General features: G+C 41.3%; 1 protein-coding gene across 1 annotated transcript in view; it reads right to left on the bottom strand.

Moving 5' to 3' along the window:
- The window catches only part of LOC120792189 (zonadhesin), a 35,778-nt gene that overhangs the window by 2,633 nt on the left and 12,030 nt on the right, over positions 1-21,115 (bottom strand). The window contains exons 26-69 of the mRNA XM_040131259.1: positions 20,281-20,496; positions 19,391-19,569; positions 19,058-19,160; positions 18,758-18,916; positions 18,418-18,580; positions 17,590-17,693; positions 17,302-17,481; positions 16,967-17,185; positions 16,444-16,623; positions 16,111-16,302; positions 15,861-16,010; positions 15,619-15,722; positions 14,270-14,472; positions 12,814-13,034; positions 12,540-12,686; positions 12,250-12,414; positions 11,903-12,054; positions 11,510-11,678; positions 10,971-11,079; positions 10,364-10,500; positions 10,027-10,152; positions 9,247-9,426; positions 8,325-8,549; positions 8,063-8,189; positions 7,690-7,889; positions 7,408-7,620; positions 7,080-7,243; positions 6,788-6,915; positions 6,447-6,591; positions 5,359-5,491; positions 5,099-5,251; positions 4,862-4,988; positions 4,544-4,755; positions 4,262-4,424; positions 3,939-4,027; positions 2,723-2,883; positions 2,453-2,567; positions 1,677-1,873; positions 1,550-1,592; positions 1,312-1,458; positions 885-1,220; positions 601-698; positions 407-513; positions 237-316 (exon numbers count right to left, since the gene is read on the bottom strand). Coding sequence (XP_039987193.1) covers positions 237-316; positions 407-513; positions 601-698; positions 885-1,220; positions 1,312-1,458; positions 1,550-1,592; positions 1,677-1,873; positions 2,453-2,567; positions 2,723-2,883; positions 3,939-4,027; positions 4,262-4,424; positions 4,544-4,755; positions 4,862-4,988; positions 5,099-5,251; positions 5,359-5,491; positions 6,447-6,591; positions 6,788-6,915; positions 7,080-7,243; positions 7,408-7,620; positions 7,690-7,889; positions 8,063-8,189; positions 8,325-8,549; positions 9,247-9,426; positions 10,027-10,152; positions 10,364-10,500; positions 10,971-11,079; positions 11,510-11,678; positions 11,903-12,054; positions 12,250-12,414; positions 12,540-12,686; positions 12,814-13,034; positions 14,270-14,472; positions 15,619-15,722; positions 15,861-16,010; positions 16,111-16,302; positions 16,444-16,623; positions 16,967-17,185; positions 17,302-17,481; positions 17,590-17,693; positions 18,418-18,580; positions 18,758-18,916; positions 19,058-19,160; positions 19,391-19,569; positions 20,281-20,496 — 6,921 coding nt within the window. The remainder of the gene's footprint in view (positions 1-236; positions 317-406; positions 514-600; positions 699-884; positions 1,221-1,311; positions 1,459-1,549; positions 1,593-1,676; positions 1,874-2,452; positions 2,568-2,722; positions 2,884-3,938; positions 4,028-4,261; positions 4,425-4,543; positions 4,756-4,861; positions 4,989-5,098; positions 5,252-5,358; positions 5,492-6,446; positions 6,592-6,787; positions 6,916-7,079; positions 7,244-7,407; positions 7,621-7,689; positions 7,890-8,062; positions 8,190-8,324; positions 8,550-9,246; positions 9,427-10,026; positions 10,153-10,363; positions 10,501-10,970; positions 11,080-11,509; positions 11,679-11,902; positions 12,055-12,249; positions 12,415-12,539; positions 12,687-12,813; positions 13,035-14,269; positions 14,473-15,618; positions 15,723-15,860; positions 16,011-16,110; positions 16,303-16,443; positions 16,624-16,966; positions 17,186-17,301; positions 17,482-17,589; positions 17,694-18,417; positions 18,581-18,757; positions 18,917-19,057; positions 19,161-19,390; positions 19,570-20,280; positions 20,497-21,115) is intronic.

Genomic DNA, 21,115 nt, shown 5'->3' with positions numbered 1-21,115 from the left:
ACCACTTTTGTTCTTTGTTGATGCATGTCTGTTAACGTTTCCATATATAAATAGTAACTTTGCTTTTTTTAAATTTTCTTTTTGCTCAATTGCTAAGGTTAGGTAAACTACTTTTGAAATTATTATATGTGGTGTTTTACAAAATTTTGTGAACAGTTTTAGTCAGAGCAATTATTACTGATTTTGCATATTTTATAACATAACTGCATCTTGCTAGAAATTAACAATTGGCTTACCCGTGTCTGTTTCCTCAGTTGAAATCTGTTTGAGGTTAGAGATGAGCTGCTCTAACTTGAAATATTTGTATTTCTCAAGTCTGAATTGGAGAATAGTTAGACAAGTTAGTGCATGATTTGGCTTAAAGAGCATATTATAGTCTACTGTGGGGTTTCTGTTTCTCACCAACCTGCTAGGTAATAGATGCTCAGTGAAATGCACTTCAGAGGGAACTTTAATGTTGAGAAATTCTTTAAATAATGCACCATACTGCCCCTCTGAATCATCGAATTTCGACTGTTAAAAAAAAAAGGCATTAAAAGTTATCTGCCCCCACTTGTGCAGTCTGAGGTGATGTGTGAGGTTTATATAGCACTTACTCACCTCTGCTGTTCTCCATTTGAATGAGAAGTTGAACAGCTGAAGGCTTAGAGCTGAAATGGCCTCATGGAGAGCTTCCATAAAGCTCTGGCGTCCAGATCCTGGATTTTAAAAGTTAAAAAAAAAATTTTTTCTTCTTTTTTAATTTTTTCCAAAGAAGATTACATATTGTGTGCTTTCAAAGATGACTGCCGGGGCTATTATGCTGTACTACAGATGACTGTTGCAAAAACCAGGACAAAAGATTGGGTTTTCAGGACAGACTCCGATGACCACTTTCTGATTACCTGAGGCTATATGGGCCATGGACTGCAGGATGATGGCGATAAAATGTCCCACGTGCTGAAGCTTTGCCTCTGACAGATAAAGGATTTGATTGGTAGCATCAAAATAAAAATCTCCTGAGCAATGTGCCAGCATAGCCTCATTAGAGGAGGATGAAGAAACAGGGATTGACTTGGCCAGTAGCAAAGGCACAGAGGGGAACAGGGGGCAGTTTTCAAGCAACTGCATCACCTGGCAACCAAACAGGAAAACAGCAGAGTGTTGAGGTGAGAGGTTCTCCAGTGCCGCCGGGATGAGTTGCCTATCATGACTCTCCTGGACACAGTGCTCTGTAGCTGCTAAAACAGATGGAAAATGGTGTATTTTAGGCTTCATATATCCCTTTTGTTGTTTCAGTTTCTCTCTCATTTCTTTTAATCATTTCTGTACCATTGTGTAGATGCTGACTAGGCTCAGCTGTGGTGAGGCTCTGCAAAGACTGCTGGATCTCCTGCAGGGTCTTGAATAGAGGAGATATGCTGACCAGCTCGGATAGGTCATGGTCACTTAGACAAGGGGTTGTGCTCTGTAGATGGACTAAGGAGGACAGAATCATTTCACTGGTGTGACAGTAACATTTTGACTCTTTTGGAAATGCAGCAAACCTTTGTGTAGATTTTTTCCATACCTGGAAGAAGAGCTTGTTCTTTGGTCATAGTCACCGATGAAAACTGGATATAATTTGGAAGAAATAATAATTTTCCAATTTATTATTCCGAGATATGCTACAAACAGAACAAATGCCACAACAGTACCTGTGTATGACACACGTTGGTGTCACCGGGTTGTGCGTATCCAGTTTGCGGCTCACATTCCCCGGCATCATGAGGACCAGTATGACAGTATGCGAGACCGGGCAAATCCTGGTTCTGCCAAGCTTCTCCTGTCAGCCTGCATAGGAGAGCTTCCACAGACCTGAGAACAGTTCCCAGTAATGCTATAGAGGCCTCAGCTGGGGAGATGGGAATGTTCAGTCCCATGCATGAAACAGTTTAGAGAGAAAAAAAACATAATTACAAGGATGTGACATAATTGTTCAGCCTCTCAAAGCGCAACGACAGCTGATTTAAAGAGTAAAACACTTGGGTAGATATGACTGTGTGCATAGTCTCAGTTTAAACAATGTGCTCCATTAGTTCTTTTGTGTTACCCTAGAATAAGGCACAAAACAGTTACAATAGTGTTAAACGAATAGTATGAAATGTTGCGAAATAGAATTATTTGCTTTCTTGCTGAGAGTCAGATGAGACGATACCTCTCTTATGTCTGTATGTTCAATATAAAGCTGGAGACAGTACTGTTATCTACAGCACCTACAGCACCAAAGCTCATCAATTAACAATGACAATTTGAAGCTTTACATAGGGTTATGTGCGGATTAGACAAACAAGACATAAAGTATTAATTTGTGATATTTAAAAGGTGCTGAGAGGTGAAACTATTCCTTTAATGACCTTTGCTTTATGATCAGACATAATTTTCTCTAATCAAATTGCATACCATCATCATCATCATCATCATCCAGCTTTACCTTGTGTATCTCTCTCTCCCACACTGCTGTTAGTTGGTTTATCCCTCATCGCATTATGGACTATCAGCTCTTTAAGAAGAGTCAGTTTTTTATGATCCATATTCTCGAAGACATTCTAAAACAAATTACACAATTTTACAGTTTTCTTGTGGCATTTGAGAGGACCACAAGTTTGAGATATCATATATCTAATTAACATATCTAATTAACAATTATTTCTTGAAAGAGTTATTTTATGCATTCATGTTTTGTCACTACAGTAAAACTCACCTTAAGTGTTTCGGTCTGTTGACAAATGTTTCTGTAGAACTCCTGTGTGTCTTTGCGATGTTGAGCCAGTTGTGAAGCTATGTGGAGGTTCTGATCCTCTAGTTTGTCGTATAGAGTTTTCACATTGAACTCCTCCAAATCACAGTGCCCCGAAACACTTCCTAAATGGGAGCAGTAAATGTCAATACGGTGTATGTAAGAAATGGGCTCTAAAGAACTAAGAAGACACTCGTGATAAACAGCTACACCTTGAAATCAAAAGCTTCCTTAAACAGGGCTCCATAATAATTCAGACAGTGACCCTAGCTTTCTAGACAACCCGGGATGGGCCATGCAGTGGATAATAAGCCCTTGAAATAAAATTGCAGAGGCTAACTACAGATTACAGCACAAGTCATTAGAGTGTGATATTAGCCATTATTTTCTTTATCATCAATCACATGGGAATTGGCTGTTAACTGCTACCTGGTCATGCGTGATTGGTTCCATAATGATTAGATCAAGGGACATTTAAATGCTTTTTCAAGCTGCATGAATAATGAAATAAGCACTAAGTGAGCAACATTAAAGCAAACTCTACCTTACAGTCGTTTCGAACATTAACACACACCAGACAGAAAAAATGGCAAATATTTTGAAAACCAGCCAGATGGAAAAGTGTTGCCAAAGTGAAACTTTTCTGGAAACATTTTCAACAATTGGTTTATGAATACAGAATGTATACAACATTTGACTACCCATATACCATATAAACCATGTTTTTCGAGGCTGTTCGGTTGATCTACCATTTTGGTCCAGACTGAAACACCGCTATAACTATTGGATAGATTGCCACAAAACTTGAAAAATTTTCTAAATACTTTGGTTTATGACTAAATATCTGCACAACTGTACTTTGTTTTTAGTGTTAATTAGCAAATGTTTTCATGCTAACACATTAAACTCTCTTGTAACGTCCAGTAACGTTGCTGTAGACTCGTTTGTGTTTTAATAGGTTATATCTATTGTAGTCAGATGGATCCTGTTGTGATAATTTCAGTGCATAACAGAATACATTTCACAAAATAATATAAGGTCAGACTGGCCACAAACTCACTATGCAATCCACCACAACCACCAGTACCACCATGACTTCCTTAAATTATTACCATTACAAAAATTTTAAGCGGGTTTCTTGAAGAAAGCTATATCACAGTGTAATAAATAGTGATCTTACCTCCCTTATAAACGGTGGGTTCCTCAGTCTCTGCGCCTTCTCCTAAACCCCTACTGCCTAGGACGCCACCTATGCTTGGGACAGCTATGCTGAAACACAAAACATAAGCCACTCACTGTGGTTTCATTTAGTTTTTTGTCACACCTCTATAGGTTTTATGTGATTTTACAAAAATCAGAATGAGGGGAGGGTGCCATGCTGCTTTGAGCTTTCAACATATCATAAAAAGGACATTGTACTATATGTGCCACCAGGACACACATAATCAACATCCTGACACATGGATGAAACACAATATTATCCCAGCTGTCACACCAACAGACCTGTTTTCATTGCAGACACACTCCATCGGACAGAAGGGCTCCCCGAGGCTGCGCCACTTTGGCTTCGTCCTCCACTGAGAGACCAGCTTTGCTTTGCTAGGTTGCAGAACTAGCACTGTGGTGGTTAGAACTACAACCACAACCAGCAGCAGACTGAGGATCCCTGTACACAGTCAGGGATCACTTGTCATGATAAAATGTCAAGAGCTAATCCATCAAAGTCATACTACAACATGACCAAATGATGAGTGGACATTAACAGCAAACAGTAAGGATACACACCTGAAATCACTCCCCAGTCAGGCAGAAGGTTGAGTTTGTGTTGCTTGACAATCCCGTATCTGACCAGCTGTGCCGGGGTCATGGGCTGGAACACAGATGCCTTAGAATTGCACTCCGTCCCCTCCTCACTGACCACCACCACAATACTCCTCTCTGGGACAGCACTGTCTGCAAACACATACTTCCCTGTTTCTGAAAACACATGGGCAAACCTGAGAAAGGAGGAGGAATTTGTGGTAAAGAGGTGACATGGTCAAAAAATGTGATTTCAAATCACCAACACTTGAGGCGCAGCCTGCAGCATGGGCTCAACACTACCTTGTGGAGTTGAAGTTTGTCTGCTTCATGAGTATCTGCAGATGTCTGAAAGCACCAAAGTCCCAGCTGGGGTTACTATTGTACAGGTGGTCTTTCTGATACACTGGGAAGTGACTCAAATGGCGGTCTAAGGGATATAAATTAATTTAGAGCAAGATTACAACACACAAAACAAATACTAAATCATAATGTCATGATTAAATCAATAATCATGTGTGAAGTGAAAGAAAGCAGTACCAGTGTGGTTGATGGTGAGATGGAAAATGAGCATGTCACCGGAAGAGAGACAGGCAATGGGGTTGGGGATTCGAGGAAGAACAGCCAGGTCATCATCATCTTCCTCTGTGTCTCTTCTCTTTCTGGGTCTTGTATTTTGGAGCTCTATTGGTTCTGAGTAGAGGTAAATCGGTATAAATACAGGAATCAAATTGGTTGATCAGAGACATTAGAATATTAAAAAGAAAATCTATCAATATGACAAGTTAAGTCCAAGTCACCTGACAGAAAGTGATGGATAAGCCCTTTCTGTGTTGGAATCCAACCAAACACTCCTTCAGAGTCAAACTCGACCAAATGGATTTTCCCGAAATTCTTTACATGGATATCTGGTCCTAAAACATCCATTACACTCTGGAAGTAAACAGAGACAATCTTGATGAGAACTGCTACTGCTGCATTAAAACACAGCATACTACATAAATTCAAGAAATAAAATTATAATTAATTATTCTCATAATTAGTTATTAATCACTATAAGTTGTCTTCTCGAATAACACTGACAGGGCATCTGCATGTGGGTACTAATTTTTTTTTTTGCCCTTACACTCAATCTGGTATACACACTGCTGACACAAATAGGAAGCTTTGTTTTTGTAACTCAATGTGTACTTATGTCTATACTTTATACATTTTAACTGTTTTCCGTGGTTAAACATTTAGATTATGCTAAAATAATGGTTAAATTTCAAACATAAAATCCCTTAAAATAAAGATAAGTGTCCTATACTCATGAAAAAGACAAAGACTGTGATTCCACAGACAAACAGGTGTTCAAAAAGTCAGGGTTGCTAAATATCTGTAAAAAGGACTAAACCCATTCAAGTGCATACAGATTCATAGATGATGAAACTGTTGGGAAATGATGAGACCATAAATACTATAATAATACTTTTTTTCTTGCATGGAGAGAGGATTTTTTTTTTTTTTTTTTTTTTTTAAATCACTTTCCCTTGGCAGTAATGCAAAGATATCACACAATCTACAACTGCAACATTTTTCCAGGTGTCCTGCTAAGACTCAGACTGGCCAAGGCCCTGATAAATGCTGCGCCCAGCTAATCAATTTAACTAAACCCTACAGTCTGACAAGTCTCTGGGTTGCATCAGTACAGTAATAATTTTGTATTTCTGCTTTTTCTTATCTGGTGGTAACAGCTTCCCAAAACCCTCCCTTTGATTCATACACAGACATAATGTCATTGATCAGTAAATACAGTTTAAATAAAAATTGCATGTGCTTGCAAGGCGTAGCTGTCACCTTGCAAGCAAACCTTGTTTGTCAACGGCCCTGTTGCCCTTTCCCTCACCCTTGCCCAGACCATGCCGTTTCTTTCTTTAACGCTGAGCAGCAGGTGTCCATCTGGCGAGAGCTGGGCAGAGAGCTGAGGCAGTCGGGAAAGGCAGGAAGTATTGCAAAGCTCCTCAGCAGACACATATCGCTCACACTGGCAGCTGGGGCGACAGGATCAGGCAGATAAGACAAAAGACATAAAGACAGACCATATTAGCCTATTTACCACTTAGAGATCATAATTGATTCCTTCATTACGTCTAACTTTAGTGGTTTTAACAGGTTAACTTTTAAAACATCATTGACTCTACAGGCTACTTTGAGGGACTAGGGTGAACTGAAAAAAAAGAGATTCACATTCCCATCTCCACATCCAGAGTTCCTCCATGTGGTCCACAGGTGATATTACAGGAGTGGATGGAAGGTGACACACACACTCTGGATGCTGCCAGACGTACTTGTCCTGTGGCACACCGTCTGTTCACCTGAAATACAGACAGAGACACAGGCATCTAACAGGACTTCAAGCAATCATGAATGATGTAATGAGGGCGTGTTTGAGTACAAACTTATTTCCCCATCTCAAAGTGTTCTAACTGATTTCCAAATTTGATAAAAAGATAACAGAGAGGGGAAAAAAAATCCTTACTTTATATCTGCTACTGACCTCAGGCTGGCAGTCCAATTCACTGTCAGAGGTAGAGCTTTTGAAATCCAGCTTATTGTAGAAGATAAAACCAGTTCTACACAAACATGAACCATCCGAGTGCTGGAATGCACGGTTCTTACCAATACAGGTACAAGAAGAAGAACCTGAAGAAACAGGTGTGACAAAGCAGGCCAATATGATCAACAGAGATACTTTCCTTACAGTTTTTTTTTCAATTTTAATAGATTAAACATAGTATGTTCTTTTGTTCAGATAAGAGCATTTTTATATGATCTGGGTTATTTAGTAACATCTGATAAGGTCTAACCAGCTGGTGAGGTAGAGGAGCTGCCACAGAGAAAGCAGGCCTTCTGGGAAGGTAGGTGGTTGAAGGTGCCAGCTGGACAAGGGTGACAGTATTCCATTTTCTCAGCATGAGTGAGGTTACCAAAGGTGCCAGGGGGGCAGGGTGTCGGTTGGCCTGATTCCATGGGACAGACATACCCGAGAGGGCAAGGGGTACTCTTGTAGTGGTCAGTACCTGTGTTGAATTGAAATTAATTCACGCTTTGATTTACAACACAATGATTTGTGTTCATGAGTAAAGTACCTGGGGGGCAAAAGTGTCCCGGTGGACATTGGAGGCATTGTGGAGTGGGGGAGAGATACGGACGATACGTGCCCCCCTCACACACACTACAGCAGCTGTTTTTGGATCCTCTGAGCCCGCTGGTGTTGACAGGCATGGAACCCCCTTCGCAGGACTTCATGGCAGAGCTGTTGGCTGGGCAGTAGTAGGGAAACTGACAGCTGTGGAACATGGTAACAGGGTTATTTATAAAGCTTTAACCCACACCCTGTAGAAACAATCCAAACCCATTAAGCTTTTGTAATTTCATCAGTTAAATCCCCTTACTTCATGGCAAGCTTACAAATGTGTTTGCATGCAAGGTTTCAAGATACTAGACCTTTCATGCACTCACAGTTGTTTGGGGGTACTGTAAGAATGCGATCCCTCAGGACAAAAATAACCCTCAGGACAGACTTGAGGCTCCGCAGTCAGAGGTCCACAGTATGAGCCAGCTCTGCACAGCCTCTCTGAGACTGCACCTGGATTATGAGCAAAATCTCATTACTGCAGAACCTAATTTCCGTCTTTAGGGAGAAAGGCATTTATTAAAATTTAAAAAAAAAAAAAAATTGAAAGTCTAATACAGTAACATTATAAACTGTTGATAAACTTACCCACGGGACATTGATAAGAGGCCCTGCAAGGGATACCCTGCACATTGGGCCTCCCTGTAACCTGAGGGTCTGGACAGAAGGTTCCCCCTGCACAGGCTTCGCACTGTCTGGGTGTAGCAGCTCCAGGAAGGGGCCTCTTGGTGCCTGCGGGGCAGAAGATGGGGGGTCCAGACCCAGTGCACCAGTAACCAGGTGGGCAGGGACTGTTGGAGTAGTCTGTTAACCCTAGAAAATAACAGTTTTCTGAAAAACCTATCCATCACTTCACACACTATAACCATTGCATTGCATCATTGTCCACACACACTGAGTAAGAGTTTAAGTAAAAACAACACAAAAACAAACAAACAAAACAAACAAAAAAAAACCCAGAATCATTACGCTTATCAAAATGAAACCAACACAAGTGAAGTCCTTTACCACTCATTATTTAAGAAGCCTTCATTTATGCATATAAAGAACCAGAGGGAGAAGAGAAGGGGGACCATCTGCTTGGCATAACAACAATATGGTGATTTTTAAACATTAAGCATTTGAGAGAGATTAGAAAAAGGTTTTTTCTTTGTAAATCTACCACTCAATCACTACTGTGGCCTGCAGTATGACAAGAATTAAATTCAGTACCTTCAACCACTTTATACCTCCTTCACTTTTATCTCAGGCACACTATTGTATGTAACTAATGATAATATTACAACCTAAAAAAGCAATTTGCTTTGAAATGTCCTCAAAAATGTAAATTCAAACTCACCAGAGAGGAACATTAAGGTATTTTACACTTCATTATACAGTTGGCACAAGATATAGCAGAATGAAAACGCAAAGAAAAAAAAAGAAAAAAAAATCACCTTAATGGAAAAATATGATACATTTGTATGTATAATGGACTGCAGTCTGCTGTGTGACATGCAGTGTGTCGGACCTGTGCTGTTACAGTGCGAACCAGGAGGGCAGGGCAGGCAGTCACCCTTGCTGCCTGCTCCAGGGAAAGCTCGATAGCTGTACAGGGGACATGGCCTGGGTCCTGTTCCTCCACCGAAGTCACTGCCAGGCAGACCATCACAGAAATGACCAGCAGGACACAGATGAAGGACTGGATCTCCTACAAACAAAGACAATGGTAAAATTTTAGGCGGGAAAAAAAAAAGTTTTCAGATATTTTTATGGTGTGATTGTTTTATGCCACATTAATACACTCTTGCTTATAAGTTGAATTTATTTCACTCGATTGATCACTTTTAAGGCTCATCAAGCACTTGCCCCTGGCTGTATTTATGACCTGTCAACCCGTCAGGCTTTGTCATAATTGCTCTTCTAATCCTCAGCCTGTGGTTTTAACTGTAGCCCCAGTCCTAGGAACCTGCTACTACCTACTTACACTCTGTTTACGAGAGAGACAGTGATTGTACTCAACTGCATGGTAAGATAGCAAGCAAACAATATGCTGTTTTCCCAGGTATCAGGACTGACCTGCTCATCTAGGCCAAAGAAAAAAAGAATACATTTTATTACTGTCAGAGCTCTAAAATCAGTATAAAATGCCCTTCCTGCTTTTGTTGCCTGAGTCAGTGTCTTAAACTCACCTATTCCTTTTCTCAACCAAATCATCCAAAAAAGGCAACTTCATAATTTAAACTACAGTGGCTAAAACCCTTCTAACCATTCAAACATACAATACAAACAGGCCATCATCAGCTCATACCGAGTTTACACCAGTACTGAGGTGGGCAGGGTAAGCAGTCCTGTAGGCTGGTACCTCCTGGGGAGCTTCTGATAGTATTTGCAGGACACAAATGAGCCCCCTCTGTGCCCTCAGGACAATAGAAACCTGGAAGACAGAATGTGTTCAATCTTGATTTATTTTAAATAGCTAAACTATAAAATAATTAACCTGCAAATAAGTTGGTGAGAACTCATCTCAGAAATCCAGGAATTAGAGAATAAAATACAAAGATCTGTGCATATATTCTGAATATCATTTGCTGGTAGCAATTTTTTTGCTTGTCAGTTTTAGTATTTTTTTTCCCCATGTATTTTACCTGGTGGACATGGTCCAGCACACTGCATGCCCCACTGACACTGTGTCAAGTTAAACACTGGTCCCCGAGGGGCGAAATCTGCACTCCCAGAGACACAAAGATAACCCGCAGCACACGCGCCCTGGATCCTTCCAGCCCTGAAGAAAATACATGCAGGGTTAGTTTATCCACAAAACTAGCCTGCAAGATTCACTGCAGACACACGGCAACACATACACACAAAACATTTAGAAGACACTAAAATGTGTACTTCATTAGATAAAATGATGATAATTACATAATTTCTAACTTTTTCACCTCCCATACTCATCTTCATTAATCATATTCATGCATATTAAGGTGTTAATTTAGCTTTTCAGTGAACCGTGACTCTTGAACATGATATGCTCATGCATTCTGCTAATTGGGAGTATAATCAAAGCAGAGTATTTGCCTTTAAGCATGTGTCTGTGTGTGTATGCATGAGTACAGGATGTGCATGTGCCTTGTTGCGTGTCCTTCTGTCAGTGTACATATACATGTCATCTGAGTGTTAGACAAGGACACATTTGAGCACTTCTGCATGATTGCACTAGGATTTTTTTTTTTTTTGGCGCATCGAGTGTACCTGCAGAATTTCCCTGAAGGGCAAGGTAAACACTCTCTCTCTTCGTGTAGTCCTCCCTGGTTTGAATGAGTATATGTCCCTTTGGGGCAGGGCTGAGGCACCCTGGTGCCTGGGAAAAAAAAAAAAAGATGCAATACAACGGAGACAAGCTGCATGATTTATTACATAGTGTTCACCACAAAGGCAACTACCACAAGGTAGTAATTTTTTTTTTTGTCATTTTTGCTCTCTCTAGGATGGTTCATAATGTTAAACAATAATTAAAGGAGTGGTTCATTTTGGGAAATAAGCTTATTAACTTGGATGCTGAAAGTTAGATGAGAAAATTGATACCGCTCTCAAATCAGTACGGTAAATATGTAGCCACAGCCTGCAGCCAGCAGTCCGGCACATAGCCGCACAATGGACCGCATAAGGTTTTGTACGGAAAATGTAAGCGTGATACAATGTGTTAATTAGTAAGCAGTAGAGCTGCTGGTAGGCAGGTTTAAATTAAAGTTGCCATCCTCTATTGTCAGATTTGTCCTTTAAGTGTACACCTGCAGGGCAGAATGAGTGTGGTGGGCAGGGCCATGGCACTCCTACTATGGCCTCCTCACAGTAGAATCCAGGTCGGCAGGGGATACAGCTATTTGAGCCCAGGTTCGGCTGGTACTCTCCTGTGGGACAAGGCAAGGCCAGGGCAGAGCCCTTTGGACAGTAGTGGCCCTAGAAAAGAATGAAAATGACAAAGGTGCATCTGAGGATTGGAATTCAATGCAGCAGGACATGAATATTAAGCAGTGGTACAACCTTTTCTCTGAGAGATACTGTTAGTAAAAACAATAAGAACAATGGATAAGGGAAGGACAGGGAAGCAAATTTAGTGGAAGAGAGGGAATAAAAAGAGAAAAGGAAAAAAAAAAAAGAAAGAGTGTATGAATAACCTGTACCTTTGGACAGAGGAAGGCGTATGGAGTGGTTGAAGAGAAGTCAAAAGGGCAGTAGAAACCAGCAGCACAGGCACCACTGGGGTTGGCCAGACCCTCAGTGGAGCAGTAGTGGCCTGCAGGACAGGCAGAGCAGTTCTCCATAGACACACCTCCTGTAGCAGGAGTACAAAAGATACCAGTGATGCAGATCAGACAGCAGAGATCTCATTAGGGCCTCTTTCAAATGCAAATGCAAGCTCCTAACTAAAGATATGAGGTGGATATGAAATTATTCAATTTGTCATACAACGGTGTGACTCCAACATAGGAAAATGCCATTTCATGATGAGTGTAAACAGTAGGTGTACCAGTCGCATTTCGAATACTGCCAAGAGGGCATGGAATTGGTGAGAGGCATCCTGCTGGACAGTAGTGGCCCATAGGGCAAGGGCCATTCATGGGGAAGTTGTCAGAGCTCTGCGGTGTTGGTCCCATGGCACCACCTTGGCAGAAATAACCTTGTAAACAATAACCTAGAAAAAAAAAAAAGTATAAAAAAAATACAAAAATACAAAAACAATATATGGTTGGTTATCTATTACTAAATTTTTCAACCAGCATAAGGGTGTGTACGTTTTGCAGCTTTGTGTATGACCACCTTGTGGCATTGAGGCTCCATATGAGCTGCAGTACACTCCAGACGGACAGGGGGTGCAGACCGAGCGAGACTGGGCTCCTGTCTGGTTGTTAAAAGTCCCTAAAGGGCAGGGCTGAGGCAGGGCTGTCCCTGCAGGACAAAAATGACCTAGAAAAAGAACACATTAACACTGTTGTAGCAAATTCCATCAATGGATTGTGTCACTGCTGAACGTAAAAAAGGCTAATGATCTGATTCATGCTCAACACTGACGGCTTATTTTCCCCAGCCTCACCAGCTGGGCAGACAGAGGGCTCTTGAGTGGCTGAGGAGGAACACATTGTCCCTTTGGGGCATGTTATGCAGTGGGCTGCTCCAGGGGCAGGACTGTAAGTGCCAGGCTCACAGGGCACCTCACTTGCTGAGCCAACAGGACAGCTATGGCCAGCAGGGCAGAGGTAGCCATGGGAACCATTTGATGGGGTGGGACTGGAGCTGCCACCCAGGCACACATAACTGTAATGCATAAACAGAGAAAGTAAAACTTGACATCACAAATATTGCCACAAGCTGTCAATAGCGAGTTTTAACAATCTGTCAGGGAGGAAATAAAATTTCGAAATTTTGTTGGAGTTTCCAATTGTAGAAAAACATGGCTGTGAAACTCTTGAAAATAGTTGTCAATAAAGGCAATAGTAAACCAGGGTTATTGAGTTTAGCATACCTCTTAGGAGGCGCCTTATAAAATACTTTAAGGCAGATTTTCAGAGGGGAACATTCAAGTTCGCAATAACTTTAATTTGACCTCATTTAGACAACCTGATTTGAAAGATTGGCACTGAAAAGTACCTTTTTATCCAGGAGAGTCTAACCAGTCAGTCCAGACAGTTTAAAAACACCACAAAGTATTCAATGTTAATGCTCTTACCATTACACTTAGGGTTATAAAATCATAAATATTCAGTTCTGCTTAATAAGTAAGCACCATCACCTGCTAAGTATAGCGTGTTTCCAGAAAAAAATAAATGATGGAATAACTGGCAGTGATTAATGTCAAACAGAATAAAACAAATCTTTTAGTTTTATTAATCTTTTATGGCTAGATATCTTTGAGTTACACTGAATTTTAATTCTACTTCCCTGGTGTGAAATTCTTCTCAGAGCTTACCTACGGCTTATAAATGGAAAAAAACAAAACAAAACCAAACAACAAAAAAAAAACAACTCAGATTCAGAAACCCTTTGGCAGACACGCTGAAGTGCTACAGATGCTTTAGGGTGGGTTTTACCACTGAGTATTTATTACAGAGCATATTTGCAAACAAATGCAGTACTTAGTAAAAGTGTTCTAAGAGTGGATCTGGTCCTGCTGAAGACACCTGCTCCCTCTCCTGCTGTCCTCAGTTATCTGTCTGATTTTGAAGGTTTCGTGCATACTGCCTTGCGTTTGATTTTTGAACACCACATCTTGCTGACATATTGGACTGGTCCATTTAATACAAGTATAAATCCCACACATATCGAAAATACTTTCAGGGAAAAAGGTGAGACTGCTTTGCATTGTACATTTGGGAGAGAATGAAAGAAGGAGAGAAAGAGAGAAAACTATTTCAAAGCAAAACATTTTTCTTGACCACTTTCTCTTAAGGTCATATGAAAACAGCTCAGATGAAAACAAAAAAAACTCTAAGCATCCATACTCAGAGTGGGCAGATTTGAAACTGAAAAATCAGAAGAGCAGAAGTGTTTACCCAGCATGACATGGGAGAACATCTGAGAGCTCTGCTATAGCAGGCTTGTCACAAAACAGTCCAGGGGGGCAGAGTGGGCATTCGTCATCTCCCTTCAGTCCTTGGGAGATGGAAAGAGAGCCTGTGGGGCAGGGGAGTGGATAGCCAGTGCCAGAGGGGCAGTAGTGACCAGAAGGGCAGAGATGGCCTCCGGTAGAATTCCCCTGAGGGAGAGGAAAAACATAAAAACATGATAAAACTAAGGCATTCAAAATCATGAAACATAAAATGACATTTGTACTTGATAGTTTCATTTGCATTCATATTACTGTAAAGCATTCACGGTTGTATGTAGTAACCAGTCTTAAAATCTAATAAAGCCCTGAGATTTCTAGATGCTAAAATATTTATTACACACAATAACAAAGTGCTTGAGTGAACACAAAACAGTGATTTTCCAGTCCTTAGAGCCTTAATAACATTGGGACAAGAAATGTGATGTGGAAGTGTCATGTAGTCATTAAACCCTATGTGGCAGCGTAGCGGTGTGGCTGGGGGGGCTGGGGGGGTACCAATGTTTCTGAGTGCAGTCCCGGAATGCGCACGCAGCGCGCTCTCATGCACACCCAGAATGACAGGCACGCAGACAGAGAGGGCTGGTAAAGAGAAAGAGAGCTGGAAAAAACGTAATGGATTTTTTGACAGTCCACCAGCCCACATGTATGTAGCTGCCAGTCAGATTTATTTACTTATTAAACGAAGGTGCCTGAACGCTGTTCCGGATCGTTCCGGCCCACTTTAAACCCTGATTACGTCAAAAGATTATATTCCCATTAGAGTATAAATGTGCTATAAGCCATTTGGCAATATTCCTATTTGATTATACAATATGTCATGTATGAAGCTGACATTTTACCCCAGAGGGACTACTGAGGAAAGCTTATGATGGCAAAAATGGGGAGCAGAAATTTGTTAAGTGAAATTTAAAAAAAAAAGGTAAACTCTTGATTCTAATATATCTTGTGTACCAGTGGAAATTTAGTGGTAGCACTAGAGAAAAAGCTATTCATTGTCAAGGCACCATCAGCAACCATAACAAATATCCTGAATGTGGCAATTTTTGGATATCTTGAGTAAAAGATTACATTAAACATGATGCTGGAGGAGGAGTATTTTTTTTTGTTTTACAATCTACCAATCGAATTTTATATTTCATGTGGACAGAGATGTATTTTGAGATAAAGGTGAAGTTAGATGAAAGGTTGTGAGGGCCCCAATATCACTAAGAATATTTCACTGAGGACAAGGACCAGCTGACCAACATCAACAGATTATGCACCGACAATGGCAACAGGGAACAAGAGCAACACCTGATACTCAGTAGAGTTCGGGCTGGTTGATCCAGCTGGACAGTAGTATCCTGCTTCGCAGAGTCCTGTGGGCTGGGAGAGACCAGACTGAGAGCAGAACATTCCTGCAGGAAACACCAACAGAATAAAGCCATCATCATAAATACGTGAAACACATTGGCCTGACTGTGGACAAGTTTTTTTTGATTTAATTAGGGTTTAGCTTATGATGATGAAGAATAATACACTAATCCTTTCCGTACCTGCAGGGCAGGGCAGGCAGGCATCAGAAATGGAGGCTCCAAGCTGGCTCTGCACAGTGCCAGGTGGGCAAGGAAACTCCAGTCCTAGAGTCAGTCCTGGAGGACAGTAGTATCCAAAAGGACACAGTGCAGGCTGTACAGTACCTTCAACTGAGCCACACCATGAAGAATTAATAAGCACAGGTGATATCTGATGTGACCAATAAAAGGAACAGCTTTTTCACAACTTTCAAATTTCTATGTTTCCTACCTGGACAGTAGGATCCAGGGGTACAGGTGGTGCAGTTGTCCTGGTGCGTGTTCCCTCTTTCAGAGCTAAATGTTCCTGCCGGACAAGGCACGGGGACTGGTGTTCCACTGGGGCAAAAGAAACCAGCTGGGCACAGATCCTGGTCTGCTCTGCTAGAGCCCCAGTCACAATAAAACCCTGCCCAGCAATCACCTAGAGCACAACAGGGAAAACAAATGAAGAGCATTATCTTTAAAATTCATCAAAACCAGCACAAATTGCATTAAAAAAATGGGAACTTTCTGAGAAACCTAAAGATTAGTCTTATCGTCCACGGTCTTTTATTCCATCTACCTGCTCTTTGCCCCTGTTGGCAGAAAATCCCAGGTGGACAGAGAGATCCAGTTCTGTTGTCAGTTGGGTTCGGCACTGTAGCGCCCATCAGACAAAGAAACCCAGAAGCACACAATCCAGAGGGCTCAACCAGACCTTCAGACCCACAGAACCGACTGGCTGGACACACTAGGCACTCACCTGCAAACAGATTGACAGCTTTGACTAGAGTCCTAAAACTAAAACAAGTTTCCTGCCTGATGCCATCAACCAAAATGTGTCTGAGATGGTTGCACACTGCTGTGTCACTGTCCTGAAGCAAACTTAATTAAGGAGGATCATTTAAAAAGAAAGAATAAATTTGAATAACCAATAGCTAACTGAAGCCTTCAATAGTTACACCACAAAGCATCTGCCTTGAAAAGTCATCTACTCTCTTAATTGCTTTTCAAATTACATTTTTTTTGAAACAAGAATTTAGCCAGCCAATAGTGCAAGATAATTAAATTTGTTCCCTTATTTCTCAAAGGCTGTGGGATTTTACCTGTGGCAGTGAGACCCTGGCTGGGGCTGTAGGTGCCTTTGGGGCAGGGGACTGGCTGACCATCACTATCCCTGGGACAGATGTAGCCAGCTGGGCAAGGCAGAGGGCTGGAGACTCCAGTGGTGTTCCCCCCTGTGGGGCTGGCATTCAGGGACTGGCAGTGGAACCCAGGAGGACAGGGATTACACTCTTTCTGGCCTGATAAATCCTGGAACCAGCCTGACAAGGACATTCAAACAGTGAGGACATCTTCAGAGATAGCGAGGGAATTTGTACATTACAAAGAAAAGTCTGTTTTGCAGAGTTAAGTTAATTCAGTATAACTTCTTTTTTACCAAGAGGGCATGGTTTGCAGTCATCTTTGCCTTTTCCTCCGGTCTCATCTTGGTAAGAGCCAGCTGGGCAGGGTGAGGGCACACTGCTGCCCTCTGCACAGTAGTGACCTGCTGGACAAACACTTCCAGATACACTTGACATTGGAGCAGCAGTCTGGGATCCCTCTAGACAGTAGAAACCTGGAGAGAAACGCTTTAGTAAAATGCTTCCAAAGCTACTCTTTCATATTAAGTATGATAATGCATCACACGAACAAAATTAAATTCTTCTTTTATTTTATTCCTTACCAGGCAGGCAGGGTCCAGAGACCACAGAGAGCCCAGTCTCTGAACAATAGAAGCCAGGACTGCAGCTACGACACTGGGACTCATCGACAAGCCCAGTCTGCCCGCTGTCAAAAGATGTGTACATTTTAATAACTGAAAAACATAGCAGTAGCCAAGTGATTTCATGGAGTTTGGACAATAATAATGCCACTCAGTATTACATCACAGAGAGTATTCCATGCCACTACCTTAAATCATATCAAAGGATAACACTATCTCCTGAGTCATCGCGCCATTATGTTTTATAGTAACAAAGCATTAAGTTAAACATGGATTTTCACTTGCTTGAATTTCTCTGGATTTGATTACATATTAAAAATCCTACTCTCATACTATTCATGGTAGGCCAATTAGAGATATGAGGGAGTTGTAAGTCAAAAGAATACACTGTAGTATATACACTCACCGAGCTCTTTACTAGGAACATCTGTGCACCTGCTTATTCTTGTGACATGATAATGCCCCATGTCACAGGTGCAAAGGTCGTCTCAAACAGGTTTCGTGAACATGACAATGAGTTCAGTGTACTTCAGTGGCCTCCCCAGTCACTTGATCTGAATCCAATATAACACCTCTGGGATGTGGTAGAACAGGAGATGGCAGCATGAATGTGTAGCTGACAAATCTGCTGAAATGATGTGATGGAACCATGTCAACAAGGACCAGAATCTCAGAGTTTTGAGAGCAAAGGGGGAGCCCTACCAGTTATTAGTATGGTGATCACTAATGAAGTGCTTGGTGAGTGTATACAGTAGGGTAGAGTATAAACACATCCTATAGGATATGCACCTGAATGTTCCTTTCGGACATGGTTTTGGTACAGAGGTCCCCACAGAGCAGTAGAAGCCAGGAGGGCATGGGAATCCAGTCAGAACATCTGATGGCGAAGGTTCAGAGGCTTTCCCAACACAGACAAACCCTGCAGCACACGGCCCACTGGGGAAAGTCCTCCCTTGAAACATATCATTCAAACGAGGTTTTTATTACGCTAATAACAGAGCAACAATTTACTTCTAATTGTTCCTTAAATAAACTGCGGCCAGCTATCTGTAAGATAGGTGCAGTATCTATGAGAAATACTGCATCTAACAAGCAACCAACAGGGATCAGGGGGGTGGATGCATTGTACCTGTTCCTTTACAGTACATCCCAGGGTCACACGGTGAGCACTGCCATTCCTCAACCAGTCCTGACATATTTCCATAGGTCCCTGCTGGACAGGGACGATGATTTGCTGATGCACTGGGACAATAAAATCCTCTCTCACAGAGAAGTGGAAGGGTCATTCCTAATGTGCAGATACAGAATTCAAAAAGAAACATTTTCATTTCTTAGAAAAACTCACTGTGATTTAAAGGTTGATATATTTTTATGTTCCCAGCTGCTAAACGTTTAACCATCCAGCAATTTGTCCACTCATCAGCTTTACCTTGATCTTGACAGTAGAAACCAGGAGGGCATGTCTCACAGCTGCCCTGGCCTTGTCTGAGCTGGTAGCTACCTGGATGGCAGGCTGTCTCTCTGACACTGCCCTGAAGCAACCATCAAACTTATTTTACCAGAGTTTGTATATGGGAAATAACATGCATCATCAGAAATAATCATGGTGCAACCATAACAGTGGAGACAGACATGCAGCAATGCACTTGTCATGACACAATGACAATCACATCGGATGAGGAAGACTCATGCAGAGACATCAGATACAATATTCAGGAATGATGACAGACAATAGCTTAAATACTAATACTGGATGGCTGACCTCCTCACAATAATGTCCCACTGAGCAGACATGTTGTTGTGGTCTCTCAGAACTCTGTCCTTCAGGACAGTAATAGCCTTCTGCACACTGGCCACTTGGCTCAGCTCTGCCTCTCTGGTGGCAGTAGTGACCTGGAGGACACACCTGGCAAGCCTCAACTGTAGATCCACCAAGGGAACCTGATGGGAAAGCCGACAGTATACACAGCAATTGGAAATCCATTCATTGAAAGTTCTGAATTGCTTGTGGTTTTATACATACACCCATGTGTATACAGTGTTTGATGACCTGCAAAAAAATAAAATAAAATAAAAATAAATAAATAAATCATATTGTAAGTTGAGGTAATGGAAGCATTAAAATATATAACTGTTCATATTCAATGCAAAGTACAAACCTACTCCCTCATCCGTTTCTTCATAATATAAAGAAGCTACAGCACATTTTAATAGGATCCTAGCTGTCCACCATGAGTCAAAAACACAATTACACGATTAAACCACTTTGACTGAAATTATTCATAAATGCTCAAAGGGAGAGAAAAAGGCTTCAGTGGAAGTTCATGTTTCCCTGCATCACTGAACTGAAAAGACCAGTTCATGTAAGGACATGAGCGTTAAAAAGTGACAATGAGTGCAACAAAGAAGTGAAGTTCTGTATTTCTCAGTTTAGTATTGTGTCTGATTACTCATTCATCGTTAATTAATGGCCTAAGTAAAGCAGGGAATTACTGACTTGTCTTTTTTTTAAAGGATGGAGCCCATGGTGTCTGTTTAAATTAAACAGTTCAAAAATAAAAATAAAAATAAAAAAAAAATCAAATAATAAATGAGATTATTAGATAAATCTAAAAATTACAGCCATATTTAAAAAAAAGAGCAATATCTCACTTTTTATGGTTCCGAGAGGGCAGGGCAGAGGAAGGGGAGTTCCAAGGGGGCAGTAGTGTCCTGTGGGGCAAGGGGTGGTATGGGGGTCTAAGGAGCCTTTTGGGCAGTAATATCCTGCAGCACAGGGCCCTACTGGGGCATCCAGACCCATTTGGTTACAGTAAGAGCCAGTCTCACACAGCTGGGGATAGGCAGAGCCCAGGGGACAATAGAAACCTGAAAAATAGCCACAAAAGGTATCACAAATAAACGAACTTCAGCAAGGCCAAAATTCCAATCAGAAGGATTAAGGTTCTTTATTTACACACTTCCTCTAGATAGTGGGGATTTTCTCAACGCCATGAATTTTTTATTCCCAAAATCTTATTTTCTGCTTCTTTAGCAGAAAGGGGGCTATAATTACTTTGTTGAGGAGAATTAAAATCTATGCCCTGCTGGTCTGACATCAGCTTTTATTTCAGTGCCGCCGTTTTATGTGTATCACCACACAATTATCTCCAGGGAAGTCCAGCTCCAGCATTCAGGCTTAAAAAAAAAAAAGTCTTCAAAAAGGGGGATCTTAACCTTCACAGAATTACTTTCCCATCAGGATAATTTCACGATTGACTGTAATTGACAAAGCATTTTCTCTAATTCTTGACTTGTTAAAAAACTAACAATGAAAGAAAGGAAACTGGGCATTCACTCTTCAAACCACCTTAACCCGATTTAATATTTCGGTCATTTTTTAAAAGTGTCTCCAAACAAAACCAAGATGAATTGGTATCAAAGCTGGCATATGCCAAACACACTGGACACACACATCAGTTGAAATCATACATATGTCACAACAATT

This window comes from Xiphias gladius, chromosome 7 (genome assembly GCF_016859285.1).
Source record: "Xiphias gladius isolate SHS-SW01 ecotype Sanya breed wild chromosome 7, ASM1685928v1, whole genome shotgun sequence".
Classification (NCBI taxonomy): domain Eukaryota; kingdom Metazoa; phylum Chordata; class Actinopteri; order Istiophoriformes; family Xiphiidae; genus Xiphias; species Xiphias gladius.
Note: the sequence above shows the minus strand (reverse complement) of the source record. Positions and strands in the feature narration are given on the sequence as shown.